Source organism: Gobio gobio (assembly GCF_949357685.1).
Source record: "Gobio gobio genome assembly, chromosome: 2".
NCBI classification, from domain to species: Eukaryota; Metazoa; Chordata; class Actinopteri; order Cypriniformes; family Gobionidae; genus Gobio; species Gobio gobio.
In genome coordinates, this window is record NC_137098.1 from 78,283,701 (window position 1) to 78,298,700 (window position 15,000).

The window sequence follows — 15,000 nt, forward strand, 5'->3', positions numbered from 1 at the left end:
TTTCCGAATTAACTTGCGTACTGACGTACTAACCATAATAACAATACTGTTGTCATGTTTTTCTTTTGGTTGACAAATCCTTCAATGAAGAGAGAGAATTCTTTCGATTTGGATCTTTATTCCGAAATTAGGAAAAGAAAGAGCCCGGCTGGTTGGACCTGTTAACTGTCAACTGTTAACATTTGTACTTTTACACGAAATAATTCGGCCTCTAAAATGGCACATTTCTAATCAAGTTGTGTTCCAAATTTGAAGCCGCTGAAAGGACTACATTTCCCATAGTACAGCATTAAAGAGCGTTCCCATGACAGCTAGTCCATGATCATTGCTAATATGAAGCACAGTTAACAGGCCACGACCGCTGCGTTTCAAAAGACCTTTATTGACTTCACGATTTGTCATTATTCTATATATTTTTCTTTCCCTTCCCTTGTTTTTTTCCTAAAGCACTCAGGCATTGGACACGCTATGGTAAACAAACTGCATTATATGGTAGATATCATTCTAATTGTCTTCTACTTTGGTTTGCCCTGGATTTCCGTTTCCTATTTCTATTCTGTTTGCTTATACTGACTACACAAATCCCCATTGGTATCAAGGTAGCAATGACACTACAGATATTCACTCTTGTCTCATTCGATCATCCTTTTCACTTTGTTTTGTCCATCCTACGCCCTCCCTACCCTCCAGGAACCAGAACTAGAGTTAGATATGGCACTCTTCCGGCGATGAGATGAAGAGCACACTGTGTTTAACCGTAGCTGCGCTCTCTTGTGTAATGTATGATCATCTCAAGCGGTTTGAGGTTGGCTTGAGGTGGTATTGGATCCCAGTGGCAGGCAGTACGGATGAAACTCACGAGATCGTATGAAAGTGGCCACAATCTGAGATGTCCTTTCTGGTTCTCAGCATCTCAGTCCATTAGCCGTTTCGATATCCGGCTCGAGGTGATGATCCTGGTCTCTCCGGCTGGATTTATTGCTCATAAAACACCCCATTACAGTATCCGGAGTGATTTCTCCAGCAGATCTGAGAGCGTCCTGGACCGAGAGGTTCATCGGACTGTCCCACAGCCAGACGTTTATCACGTCCTCAGGTCACTCAGGCCGGGCTGAGCCATGCTTTCATTAGTCTACACACCCATGGGACAACTAACCTCATTATTAAACATGATCGAGTCATTACTGAGGCTCAGTCGCCGGAAGATCTTCCCTGGGGAATCTTATTGATGACACTGCGTTTGTTTCGCTGTTCTTCATCAGATCAGACCAAATCTATTATTATATTGCCTTTACTTGAGTTGGCTTTTATTTTTATACTTTCAGTTTTCATTTGAGTTTTATATGTATTTCTATTTAGCTTCAGTTTCACTTTTAGTTCTTAAACGTGTTTATTTCAGTAACATTTCTAATATTCATTTACATTTTTAATTGTAAGATTTACATATAATATTAATATTTTATTTCACATTTACTATTAGTAATTTTAGTACTTTAACGTAAACATATTTAATTTCAGTTTTACATATAATATTTTTTATTTGATTTATTTCGTTCATTCGTTTGGGATAATAATAAAAAATAAATGTACATGTAAAATGTCTTACTATTAGGAATTTTAGTACATAAATATATTTATTTCAGTTAGTTGCTAAGGCAATATTTCTAATATTCATTTGAGATTTTTTAAAGTATAAATTTTACATATTTATACATACACACACACATATATATATATATATATTATTTAAGCATTTATTTTTACTTCTGTTTTATTTATTTTTTACAAATTTTAGCATATAAACGTATTTATTTAGATTTTTAATTGTAAGTTTTACATTTAATATTTTTATTTTTATTTTTTATTTAGTAATTTTAATACTTCAATGTAAACATATTTAATTTCAGCTTTACATATAATATTATTATTGTATGTATTCGTTTTGGATAAAAGTAATGTAAAATGTTAATATTTCAGTTTTACTATTACGAATTTTAGCATTTTACATATTTATATTTACATATAACATATTAATTTCAGTTTCATATTTTTCAACATATAAATTAAGTTGGGTTGAAAATGGACTAACCCAGCGATTGGGTTGTTTTAACCCAGTGAATGGGTCATTTTAACCCAGCAGTTGGGTTAAATGTTTGCTTAAAACAACCCAATCGCTGGGTAAGTCCATTTTCAACCCAACTTGGGTTGTTTTTAACCCAGCATTTTTTAGAGTGAACTTTTTAGAAAAGTATAACTTATATATATATATATTATTTTTTAAAGAAATTTTAGCACTTCTTCTTAAAAGCGTTTATTTCAGATAGTTGTTCCAGAGCTTTTTACATACAATATTCATATTTACATAGCAAACACAATGTGAGGTGCGTGATGTCCTTTACTGCCTGTCACTGGACTCGTCAAACACTAGGCCCCGCCCCCTGCTCCGCCCCCAGCGCTGCATGCCGTATACGAGAACTTCTAGAATGTAGGAACTGTGTTCATTAACATCGATACTAACTCAATAACAACACTTTAACCCACTCTTACTTTGGTATATGTGTATGTATATGTTGCCCAGCACATATATACTCATAGACATATGCATATTTATGAACCTACAGAGAGAAGCCACGCCCCCAGTGAAAGGAATAAATCTAACATCAGTAAAGACCGGACTTTGAAACCATAAAGGTGGAAAGGCTAGCGTGATTGACAGCTCTCTGGCTTCTTCAGGGTGATATTATCAGGCCGGACCGCTTGCATTAGAATGCAATTATACAGATCTAATGAACTCTGGCAGGGGTTCGGCGCCCTAGAATAACAATATCCCAGGCCGGTCTGGGAGAGCGAGCGCTCGTGTTATTTGGCCCAATGAAGGCTGGGTAATTGGCAGATGGACAGACGTAGATGACTGACAGCTCGCAGCGCAGATGATCGTTACCATCGCTCATTGACACTCATCTGTGTGATGTGGACGTGTGGCTTCAGTCAGAACCGCATGCTTTCATCCGCTTGCAGCGAGAGGGAGTCTGCGATGCCCAAGCCGAAAGAGTCTCGGCTTGCACGCAAACCTGTGGACTCAAGTGCTCATGTTGTTGTGCCCCCACCTTCAGATTTAACCCCTTAATCAACTAAATGTCCTCGCCATCTGTGCCGTGATGTGACTCCTGATGTTTCGACTCCTCTCTGCCATCGGCTGCTGAGCGCTTTGGCTCAGACGTTTGCGTCCATTCCCGTTTGACACCATCTTCATTTGCTCATCCAACTGCATGGCTTCTTCCCCATGTTGTGATGGTTCATTTTCCTTCCTCTTAACCTCCAAAACCCACCAGACGTGACAATTCGAACTCTTTGTCGAATCCAATCACGAAAGGATTTCACCAATTGACTGCTACTACTCTACTAAATGACTAAAACCCAAATTCTGTTACTAATCCGAATGAAACCTTTGTTGTAACTGTACTAACAACCATTTTTGTGTCTGACCTGCTCTTATTTACTAAAGTACTAACCTCCAACCCCACACATACGAGCGCCTCACACAGTCTCTGGGCCCGTCCTCTTCCTCCTCTTCCTCCTGACCCCTCAGTCTCACTAACTCACCCCGGATCCTTTGGCTAGTTCAGTCCTGATCGCCCTCGACTCGCTCGCCCAACCCCACGCTCGCGGTCCAGCTGCCAGCCACTTGTCGAGTGCGCCGATTCCCTTCGAGAAGTAGGAATGGGTTTTCATTGCAACGTGCAATTTCTCCTTTGTTTTTAATAGGTAAAGGTAAGTAATCATAAAGACCCGTCTCAAGAATGTAAGGACAAAAGGCCAGATGGCTGAAACTGAGGCATCTGGAGATCAGGTAAGGACGATCGCTGACTTTTGAGGCACACTGCGCCGACAGATGCCGCCCATCGCCAGATCACAGGGTTAGGGTAAAGGTTAGGGTCAGGGTTAAGGTTAAGGTTAAGGTTAAGGTTAAGGTTAGGGTTGGGGTTAGGGTCAGGGTTAGGGTCAGGGTTAAGGTTAAGGTTAGGGTTAGGGTTGGGGTTAGGGTTAGGGTTAGGGTTAGGGTTAGGGTTAGGGTCAGGGTCAGCGTTAAGGTTAAGGTTAAGGTTAAGGATAAGGATAAGGTTGGGGTTAGGGTCAGGGTCAGGGTCAGGGTCAGGGTCAGGGTCAGCGTTAAGGTTAAGGTTAAGGTTAAGGATAAGGATAAGGTTGGGGTTGGGGTTAGGGTCAGGGTCAGCGTTAAGGTTAAGGTTAAGGTTAGGGTTAGGGTTAGGGTTAGGGTTGGGGTTAGGGTTAGGGTTAGGGTCAGGGTCAGGGTTAGGGTTAGGGTTAGGGTTGGGGTTAGGCCACATGGGCAACACATTGATCCGGCGAAGTGTCTGGTTGCACAATGCGAATCGGCCGATACAGGACCAACGTGATGCCACTTATAGTTTATTGCAGTCTTTTGTGTGTGGTTTATCGATTTATTAGTTCACCCCAAAAATCATTCTGTCATCATTTAAAGAAGTTTGGTCCTGAGCATTTTTTTTTTGTGTTCGACAGAAGAAAGAAACTCATACAGGGCTGGAGCAAGGATGAGTTTTGGGTGAACTATTGCTTTAATGCTTGAGTCTGTATTATGCCATAGTCATTTTAAGCAATTTTCCTCTGACTGAAAGGTCTTATTGTAGTGTGAGTGCACTATTAATATCTTGCAGTGTTTTATGTTTTCATTAAAGGCCCGAACCAAGAACGATAACCATATAGATAACAATATTAGCGTCCACACCAGAGGACGATATCATTCTGTGTGCTTGTCTGTCACTCTAAATGCTCAAGCTCGTTACAGCAGGATGGATTCTGATTGGCTGTCATCATTCATCAGCTGGAATAAATTCGCTCTGAAAGTGATTCCAGCGATATCGTTTGTCTATATTGTAATCGTTATCGCTGTGGTGTGAACTCTGCTATTCTTTAATATTGAGAACGATTTTTAGCTCTATATCTTTATCGTTATCTTTATAGTTATCGTCCTTGGTGTGAACGGGCCTTTGGAGTGTGTTTAAATCAAAATGGCTGAGTTACTGTCATGACCTTTTGTTGTCTCGTCTTTGGTGCCGTTGACAATCAAACCCCCTTCATTCATTGAGGACATGAGTGTTGAGTGTCCTTTCAGCAGCGAGTTAGGTGGGTTATAGTTGTCTTTTGTACAGTTTGAAGCCACTTTGAATCTTGCCTGTAGATTTCGTATGAACTCTAGACGTGTGAGAGAGAAAGATCTGGTAGAGCTTGAGGAATCGGCTAAACTTGATTTAGATTTATTATGTGAACTGGATTCAGTTCCCAGCTGGTCTAAGGGTGCTTTCACACCTGAACCTGGTGTGTTTTCTCCCTTGGTTCGGTTCGATTGGGCATATGTGAACACGGCAATCGCGCTCTGATCCGGACCAAAACAATCGTTCCAAGACCGCTTGCAAAAGAACTCGGGGTGGTTCGCTTGAGGTGTGAAAGCAATACGACCCAATGGACCAACGACCCAAATGGTATCATAATTCATAATGGGAAATGTGCTATAATAGCAGTCGTGTCTGATTCTGTGAGTGAGCACATTCGTTATCACAGTTGAAAACCAAAAGAGCAGCTCTTCATCTTAAAACAGGGGTTTTCAAACTTTATGTTGCTAAGGACCCCCAAATATGATAAACCTTTTATGAGGGACCCCCTTCCTAAAATCCTTCTATATATGTGACCCTGGACCACAAAACCATAAGGGTCAATTTTTTTAAATAAAGATTTATTCATATATCTTCATGGAACATGATCTTTACTTAATATCCTAATTATTTTTGGCATAAAAGAAAAAATGTATAATTTTGACCCATACAATGTAGTGTTGGCTATTGCCACAGATATACCCGAGAGACTTATGACTGGTTTTGTGCTCCAGGGTCACACACTTTTATGTATGACAAAAACATTTAAACTGTTAGATAAATAGTAAGTATGACATTATAAATACAACACATTGTTTCCAAACTTAAATTGGCTATATTTAATGTTGGATGTAAAACCTGAAGAACATTTTCAATTAAAAATGATTTATCATATTTATTATTATTATAAGCAACTTTCATAATAAATGTATGTAAGCAGCTCACGTACTGTGTTAAGAAAACTGCCTTACAACCCCAGTGAGTTAAATAGATAAAGGGGACTATAGTGAGAAAAACAAAGCAAACATATACAATTCTTGAATTCAGTTATAATGTTCAGAAGACTTTAACCATTTTTTCTTTGTCTTTTTATTCCCTGAAATGTCCTGGGGACCCCTTAGAACCTTCTGGAGGACCCCTGTTTGAAAACCCCTGTCTTAAAAGGTTGTGTAATTGTGTTTCTCCGTGTGAGAATGCTGTCCCGATGAAGCCTTGATTTCTGCTCATTCGTATAGTGTTTGCGTGTGTCTCAACAGTTATAAATAAAGACACAATAAGCTCATGGAGCGAAACTCTGACCAATAAGAGGACAGTTGTACTCGCATGTGACCTCCGTGAACACATTTTGGTACGCTTTGAAAGGTTGCCTTGAGAAAGCGAACCGAACCAAGAAGAAAATGTAAAATTGTAACAAATGAAGTCCCTGTTTCTGAACAAAATGATCTATAGGTGTGGAAACGCCCTTAAAGCGCTATCATGAGCTATCATTCAACATGATCCAAAGCAGATACAAGCCTCCCAACATGTTTCACGCTGTTTTCTTTGAGGGAATATCCCTGTTTCTCTCAGTTCTCTATTGCTTCAAGCCCCATTCAGAGCAGTTCGTGTTACTGTGTGTTCATATAGTGTTCATAATGTATTTTCATTTGCATAAAGTTAATCTTAAAATAGGCAAAAATGAATGACTTGTGGGGTCCGTTCTTCGTACCTCGCCTAATCCACCAGAGATGATTTGACAGATGCCAGATCTTCTCATTGTGATAACTGATCTCTGGATAATTTGGTTCTTCAAACAAATTTGTGGATTGGATTATAATATCTGGATGAAGTTGTCTGAGATTACTGCGCGTTTCGCATCGATACTCGAAACTACGATCAGCAATGATATCATATAATACAAAAAAACACCTGACGAAACACTTGACGAATTTCTGGACCTTTATAAGGAAACAACCAAGCAACCAAAATGACATAAAAGTTATAATAGATAAATGACGTGTGCAGTTTTTTTGACATGATTCCCAATCATTTATATTCACGATTTTCTAGTATTTGTACAGGCTTTACATTTTTATTTCAATGTTGTAATTAGCAATTATATTTGTAACATGACAGCATAAATTAAAGTTTCTTAAGCGTCAAGATCAAGTTATCTCCATCAAGCCCATAATGATCTGTCACCACCACTGATCTATATAAGTATTATTCCCCCTGGTTCAGTGAGGAACTCTTGTAAGAACGTATTATAAGTGATGTATGAAGAACAGACCCCTGGACTATAGTGTGAACGGGGCTTGAGTGTTTATTGAGGGAACGATGCTGAATAAATAGGGAGAGCAAACAAAGCAGGGAACAAGGAAGGACAGGTGGGGCAAATAAACCAATAATCGGATGACAAGAAGAGAGAGAGACATGGCACATAGAAACAAACATGACAAGCCATGTGATCCCCGTGAAGACTCAGTCGACCTGACACTCATATTCTCTTTCACTAGCGATTATGCTCTTTGATTTGATGCGGAGGGCGATTATGGTAGATTTATGTAATGGCAGTCAAAGGTGTCCATTAGCGGCGGCGGTTCCTCCGGCGGTCAGATTGCCGTTTGGGGCCGAATAAATGATCTGCCCGCAATCGTCTAATGCTGCATCAGTATGAAATCATTACTCAACGGCTGACAGGTGATCAATTCTGCCAGATCTATTAGAATAGCCCGATGACAGCAAGATGGAGATATCATGTCTTCACGGTCAGGAACTCCAGTAACGGCCTAATCTGGACCCAACCACAGCGCAGTGTGTCCGTGTGAAATCAGAATCATTTCAGCTCCTCAGATCATTTGTTTTGGTCTATTTAGACAGATTCTTTCAATGAAATGGTTCAGAGTAAATTATGTCCATTTAGTTTTGTGTTATATATCAGCGATTTCATCTGGTTAGTGTCATGATCTTGATGTAATTTTTAGTTAGTTGTACAGTATGTGTTCAAGTTTGATTCTGTCATGTTGTTGTGCCAGAATAATAATGCTAATACTTATCTAAACCATCCTTAAAATGCATTTGAGAAAAGAAAATGGGTAAATATTGAGGGCGTATCTCTGGAAACATGATCATGTTTTATTATCAACGTCCTTACTTATTTCAAAGATGTTTAAACGACACACATAGTAAGACAATGTCATCGTGCAGTTTTATGTAGTGATGATTATCTGTAAGCTATTGTCCACTTGGGTTTTATCAGCCTTTTGTCCTGGGGTAGATTGACTAGCAGCTTGTAATGTGGCCATCTTTAGTTCCAGTGTTTTTCTGCTGACAGACGCTCGTTAAAGCTTCTCGCCCTGATTGAAGTGAAAGTGACAGTAAATGAGGTGTAACGAGCGTCTTCTGAAGATTCCTCTTTTACTCGAGTGTCGGAAGAGCTACACATGAATTCATCTGGGCAAAAGAGCTGCTGCATGACGGCATCTGTATTCAGCACACATGCAGTTAAACTGTGTGAGTGTGTGTGTGTGTGTTGTACAGTAGGTGTGGTTGATGTTGATTGTGTGTGTCAGGAAAAACAACACTTCACTGCACACATGCATCTCTCTCGCTCTCTCTAATGCTGTGTTTTGTTTTATTCATTTTCTCCATTGTCTCATCTGCTGCATTACTGTAGTGTTTTTGCGGTGAACCACAGGAGCCACTGTTATTTCTTCACACACACACACACACACACACACACACACACACCAAGAGCATTTTAACCCGTCAGTGCTGATCCTCCAGGAACGCTTCAGTGTGTTTCATGAGGGATTACGCGTTCTTATCTGAACATGCTCTCTGTCTTGTCACCAGGGGTTTTAGGGTAAATAAGTCAATATATCTCAGAGACAAACGGCCCATTAACACATTATCAGCTCCTGGAGCCTTGAAGATTCAGGAGCCTGAAGCAGAGCAGCAGGTTTGGATGCCGTGTATGGATTTCACAGGTTATCTGCAGTGCGAAGCAGAACCGCAGGGCTGACGGTGCTTTTGTTTCTCTGAGATCAATCAACAGTTAACAACAGAGCCGCAGCTGCGCTCCCGGCACACATATCGCAGCATTTATGCTGGAAGACTTAATGCACATGCAATAATTACATTAGTTTAGTTCAATTGACATTCTTAACTGATATCGCTTCAGGACTCGCACAGTAATCCAAAACAGTATAAGAATCATACAAAACTGTTATTTTAGTTTCATGATCAGTTTTTATGAATTTTTAACCATTTCATTATGTGTGTTTGTCTTTTTTTTTACCATGCTATTTATGTTTCATTTATTTTTTATTTTGCGATGGACCCAGGGTGACATTGAAGGCCTCGAGGGAAGAATCCACAGACCAAGGCGGAGCTGACGACTGAGAAGCCCAAGGTGAATCCAAGACCATCCTTGATGAAGAAGACTTAGAGCTGGGCAAGACCATCCTTGATGAAGAAGACTTAGAGCTGGGCAAGACCATCCTTGATGAAGAAGACTTAGATCTGGGCAAGACCATCCACGATGAAGAAGACTTAGATCTGGGCAAGACCATCCTTGATGAAGAAGACTTAGAGCTGGGCGAGACCATCCTTGATGAAGAAGACTTAGATCTGGGCAAGACCATCCTTGATGAAGAAGACTTAGATCTGGGCGAGACCATCCTTGATGAAGAAGACTTAGATCTGGGCGAGACCATCCACGATGAAGAAGACTTAGATCTGGGCGAGACCATCCTTGATGAAGAAGACTTAGATTTGGGCAAGACCATCCTTGATGAAGAAGACTTAGATTTGGGCAAGACCATCCACGATGAAGAAGACTTAGATCTGGGCAAGACCATCCTTGATGAAGAAGACTTAGATCTGGGCAAGACCATCCTTGATGAAGAAGACTTAGATCTGGGCAAGACCATCCTTGATGAAGAAGACTTAGATCTGGGCGAGACCATCCTTGATGAAGAAGACTTAGATCTGGGCGAGACCATCCACGATGAAGAAGACTTAGATCTGGGCAAGACCATCCACGATGAAGAAGACTTAGATCTGGGCAAGACCATCCTTGATGAAGAAGACTTAGATCTGGGCAAGACCATCCTTGATGAAGAAGACTTAGATCTGGGCGAGACCATCCTTGATGAAGAAGACTTAGATCTGGGCGAGACCATCCTTGATGAAGAAGACTTAGATCTGGGCAAGACCATCCTTGATGAAGAAGACTTAGATCTGGGCAAGACCATCCTTGATGAAGAAGACTTAGATCTGGGCGAGACCATCCACGATGAAGAAGACTTAGATCTGGGCAAGACCATCCTTGATGAAGAAGACTTAGAGCTGGGCGAGACCAACCGTGATGAAGAAGACTTAGAGCTGGGCGAGACCAGCCGTGATGAAGAAGACTTAGATCTGGGCAAGACCATCCACGATGAAGAAGACTTAGAGCTGGGCGAGACCAACCATGATGAAGAAGACTTAGAGCTGGGCGAGACCAACCGTGAGGAAGAAGACTTAGAGCTGGGCGAGACCAACCGTGATGAAGAAGACTTAGAGCTGGGCAAGACCATCCACAATAAAGAAGATTTAGAGCTGGGCGAGACCATCCACAATAAAGAAGATTTAGAGCTGGGCAAGACCAGCGGCAATGAAGAAGACTTGGAGCTGGGCGAGACCATCCACGATCAAGAAGACTTAGATCTGGGCAAGACCATCCTCGATGAAGAAGACTTAGATCTGGGCGAGACCATCCACGATGAAGAAGACTTAGATCTGGGCAAGACCAACCGTGATGAAGAAGACTTAGAGCTGGGCGAGACCAACCGTGATGAAGAAGACTTAGATCTGGGCAAGACCATCCACGATGAAGAAGACTTAGAGCTGGGCGAGACCAACCGTGATGAAGAAGACTTAGAGCTGGGCGAGACCAACCGTGATGAAGAAGACTTAGATCTGGGCAAGACCATCCACGATGAAGAAGACTTAGATCTGGGCAAGACCATCCACGATGAAGAAGACTTAGATCTGGGCAAGACCATCCACGATGAAGAAGACTTAGATCTGGGCAAGACCATCCTTGATGAAGAAGACTTAGATCTGGGCAAGACCATCCACGATGAAGAAGACTTAGAGCTGGGCGAGACCAGCCGTGATGAAGAAGACTTAGAGCTGGGCGAGACCATCCACGATGAAGAAGACTTAGAGCTGGGCGAGACCAACTGTGATGAAGAAGACTTAGAGCTGGGCGAGACCAGCCGTGATGAAGAAGACTTAGAGCTGGGCGAGACCATCCACGATGAAGAAGACTTAGAGCTGGGCGAGACCAACCGTGATGAAGAAGACTTAGAGCTGGGCGAGACCAACCGTGATGAAGAAGACTTAGAGCTGGGCGAGACCAACCGTGATGAAGAAGACTTAGAGCTGGGCAAGACCATCCACGATGAAGAAGACTTAGATCTGGGCAAGACCATCCACGATGAAGAAAGACTTAGATCTGGGCAAGACCATCCACGATGAAGAAGACTTAGAGCTGGGCAAGACCATCCACGATGAAGAAGACTTAGATCTGGGCAAGACCATCCACGATGAAGAAAGACTTAGATCTGGGCAAGACCAGCGGCAATGAAGAAGACTTGGAGCTGGGCGAGACCATCCACGATCAAGAAGACTTAGATCTGGGCAAGACCATCCTCGATGAAGAAGACTTAGATCTGGGCGAGACCATCCACGATGAAGAAGACTTAGATCTGGGCAAGACCAACCGTGATGAAGAAGACTTAGAGCTGGGCGAGACCAACCGTGATGAAGAAGACTTAGATCTGGGCGAGACCAACCGTGATGAAGAAGACTTAGAGCTGGGCGAGACCAACCGTGATGAAGAAGACTTAGATCTGGGCAAGACCATCCACGATGAAGAAGACTTAGATCTGGGCAAGACCATCCACGATGAAGAAGACTTAGATCTGGGCAAGACCATCCACGATGAAGAAGACTTAGATCTGGGCAAGACCATCCTTGATGAAGAAGACTTAGATCTGGGCAAGACCATCCACGATGAAGAAGACTTAGAGCTGGGCGAGACCAGCCGTGATGAAGAAGACTTAGAGCTGGGCGAGACCATCCACGATGAAGAAGACTTAGAGCTGGGCGAGACCATCCACGATGAAGAAGACTTAGAGCTGGGCGAGACCAACTGTGATGAAGAAGACTTAGAGCTGGGCGAGACCAGCCGTGATGAAGAAGACTTAGAGCTGGGCGAGACCATCCACGATGAAGAAGACTTAGAGCTGGGCGAGACCAACCGTGATGAAGAAGACTTAGAGCTGGGCGAGACCAACCGTGATGAAGAAGACTTAGATCTGGGCAAGACCATCCACGATGAAGAAGACTTAGATCTGGGCAAGACCATCCACGATGAAGAAGACTTAGATCTGGGCAAGACCATCCACGATGAAGAAGACTTAGATCTGGGCAAGACCATCCTTGATGAAGAAGACTTAGATCTGGGCAAGACCATCCACGATGAAGAAGACTTAGATCTGGGCAAGACCATCCACGATGAAGAAGACTTAGATCTGGGCAAGACCATCCTTGATGAAGAAGACTTAGATCTGGGCAAGACCATCCACGATGAAGAAGACTTAGAGCTGGGCGAGACCATCCACGATGAAGAAGACTTAGAGCTGGGCGAGACCATCCACGATGAAGAAGACTTAGAGCTGGGCGAGACCATCCACGATGAAGAAGACTTAGAGCTGGGCGAGACCAACTGTGATGAAGAAGACTTAGAGCTGGGCGAGACCAGCCGTGATGAAGAAGACTTAGAGCTGGGCGAGACCATCCACGATGAAGAAGACTTAGAGCTGGGCGAGACCAACCGTGATGAAGAAGACTTAGAGCTGGGCGAGACCATCCACGATGAAGAAAGACTTAGATCTGGGCAAGACCATCCACGATGAAGAAGACTTAGATCTGGGCAAGACCATCCACGATGAAGAAAGACTTAGATCTGGGCGAGACCATCCACGATGAAGAAGACTTAGAGCTGGGCGAGACCAACCGTGATGAAGAAGACTTAGAGCTGGGCGAGACCAACCGTGATGAAGAAGACTTAGAGCTGGGCAAGACCATCCACGATGAAGAAGACTTAGATCTGGGCAAGACCATCCATGATGAAGAAAGACTTAGATCTGGGCAAGACCAGTGGCAATGAAGAAGACTTAGATCTGGGCAAGACCATCCACGATGAAGAAGACTTAGATCTGGGCAAGACCAGCGGCAATGAAGAAGACTTAGATCTGGGCGAGACCAACCGTGATGAAGAAGACTTAGAGCTGGGTGAGACCAACCGTGATGAAGAAGACTTAGAGCTGGGCGAGACCAGCGGCAATGAAGAAGACTTGGAGCTGGGCGAGACCATCCACGATCAAGAAGACTTAGATCTGGGCAAGACCATCCACGATGAAGAAGACTTAGATCTGGGCGAGACCATCCACGATGAAGAAGACTTAGATCTGGGCGAGACCATCCACGATGAAGAAGACTTAGAGCTGGGCGAGACCAACCTTGATGAAGAAGACTTAGATCTGGGCAAGACCATCCACGATGAAGAAGAGTTAGAGCTGGGCGAGACCATCCACAATAAAGAAAATTTAGAGCTGGGCGAGACCATCCACAATCAAGAAGACTTGGAGCTGGGCGAGACCAACCTTGATGAAGAAGACTTAGATCTGGGCAAGACCATCCACAATAAAGAAGATTTAGAGCTGGGCAAGACCAGTGGCAATGAAGAAGACTTGGAGCTGGGCGAGACCATCCACGATCAAGAAGACTTAGATCTGGGCGAGACCATCCACGATCAAGAAGACTTAGATCTGGGCGAGACCATCCTCGATGAAGAAGACATGGAGCTGCATGGGTGGAATCTAGGTCTATGGTGGAGTCGGGGCTGGTGATGTCTTCCTCTACGGGGCAGAAGGTGAACAAGGGTTTACACTGGACCAGCATCCACTCCACATACTCAGCGAATGTGCATTCGAGGACCGTCTCCAGGCAGCCTTGCCTTAGTACACTCACTCATGCTGATGTTAAAAAACATACAGAGAGAGCAGTCGGGGAAATGAGTAAGGCAGGCCAGGTCTAAAGAATCCCTGTGTGGTCCTCGAGGGCACGATTATCCGGGGACAGCTGGTATATCCATTCTCCATCTTTCCCTGAGATCCGGTGTTCTGTCACAATTGCAGTGTGACTTAATCCGTATGATGAGAATGATGTGTGAATACTGAACAATGAACCGAAAGGGCCAAGGACTTAAATACACAAGTGAGCACTGGTACAAGGTGTGTAACTCCTGGAAACCATGGACTATGAACAATTATGAACAACTATGATGCAAACTAAACTACACAGAACATGACAATGAACCAATGAACCAAACGAGACGTGAATGTGACGTACATGAAACATTATTTTGTACAGATGGTGTGTGTGTGATTGTGTAATCTTATCTGTGTGTGTTTGTGTCATGTGACCTGTAGAGAAGCACAAAGGCGATGTGTTGATCTTCCGACAATGCTTCACGCGTCTGACAGGGAAATGACGCGTCCAACAGGGCGAATGCAGTTTCACAGCGGACGATTGCATTAGTGTCTCTTAATGGAGCGACGGGTGATTTGTCTTCCCGTAAATCACATGAAGCTGTGCGTTCAGGTCACACGAGTCACGACTGGGCAAAAGCCTCGACTGTGGAAAACCATTGTCATGTAATCACTTTACACATATTACATCATTTCCCCAGTGGTTTCGCTTTAAATGTATA

General features: G+C 43.0%; 1 protein-coding gene across 1 annotated transcript in view; it reads left to right on the top strand.

The window, feature by feature from the left end:
• Positions 1 to 15,000, top strand: part of nrxn2b (neurexin 2b) — a gene marked incomplete at its 3' end in the record, with an annotated part of 382,238 nt that overhangs the window by 192,612 nt on the left and 174,626 nt on the right. The window contains exon 6 of the mRNA XM_079804614.1: positions 448 to 471. Coding sequence (XP_079660740.1) covers positions 448 to 471 — 24 coding nt within the window. The remainder of the gene's footprint in view (positions 1 to 447; positions 472 to 15,000) is intronic.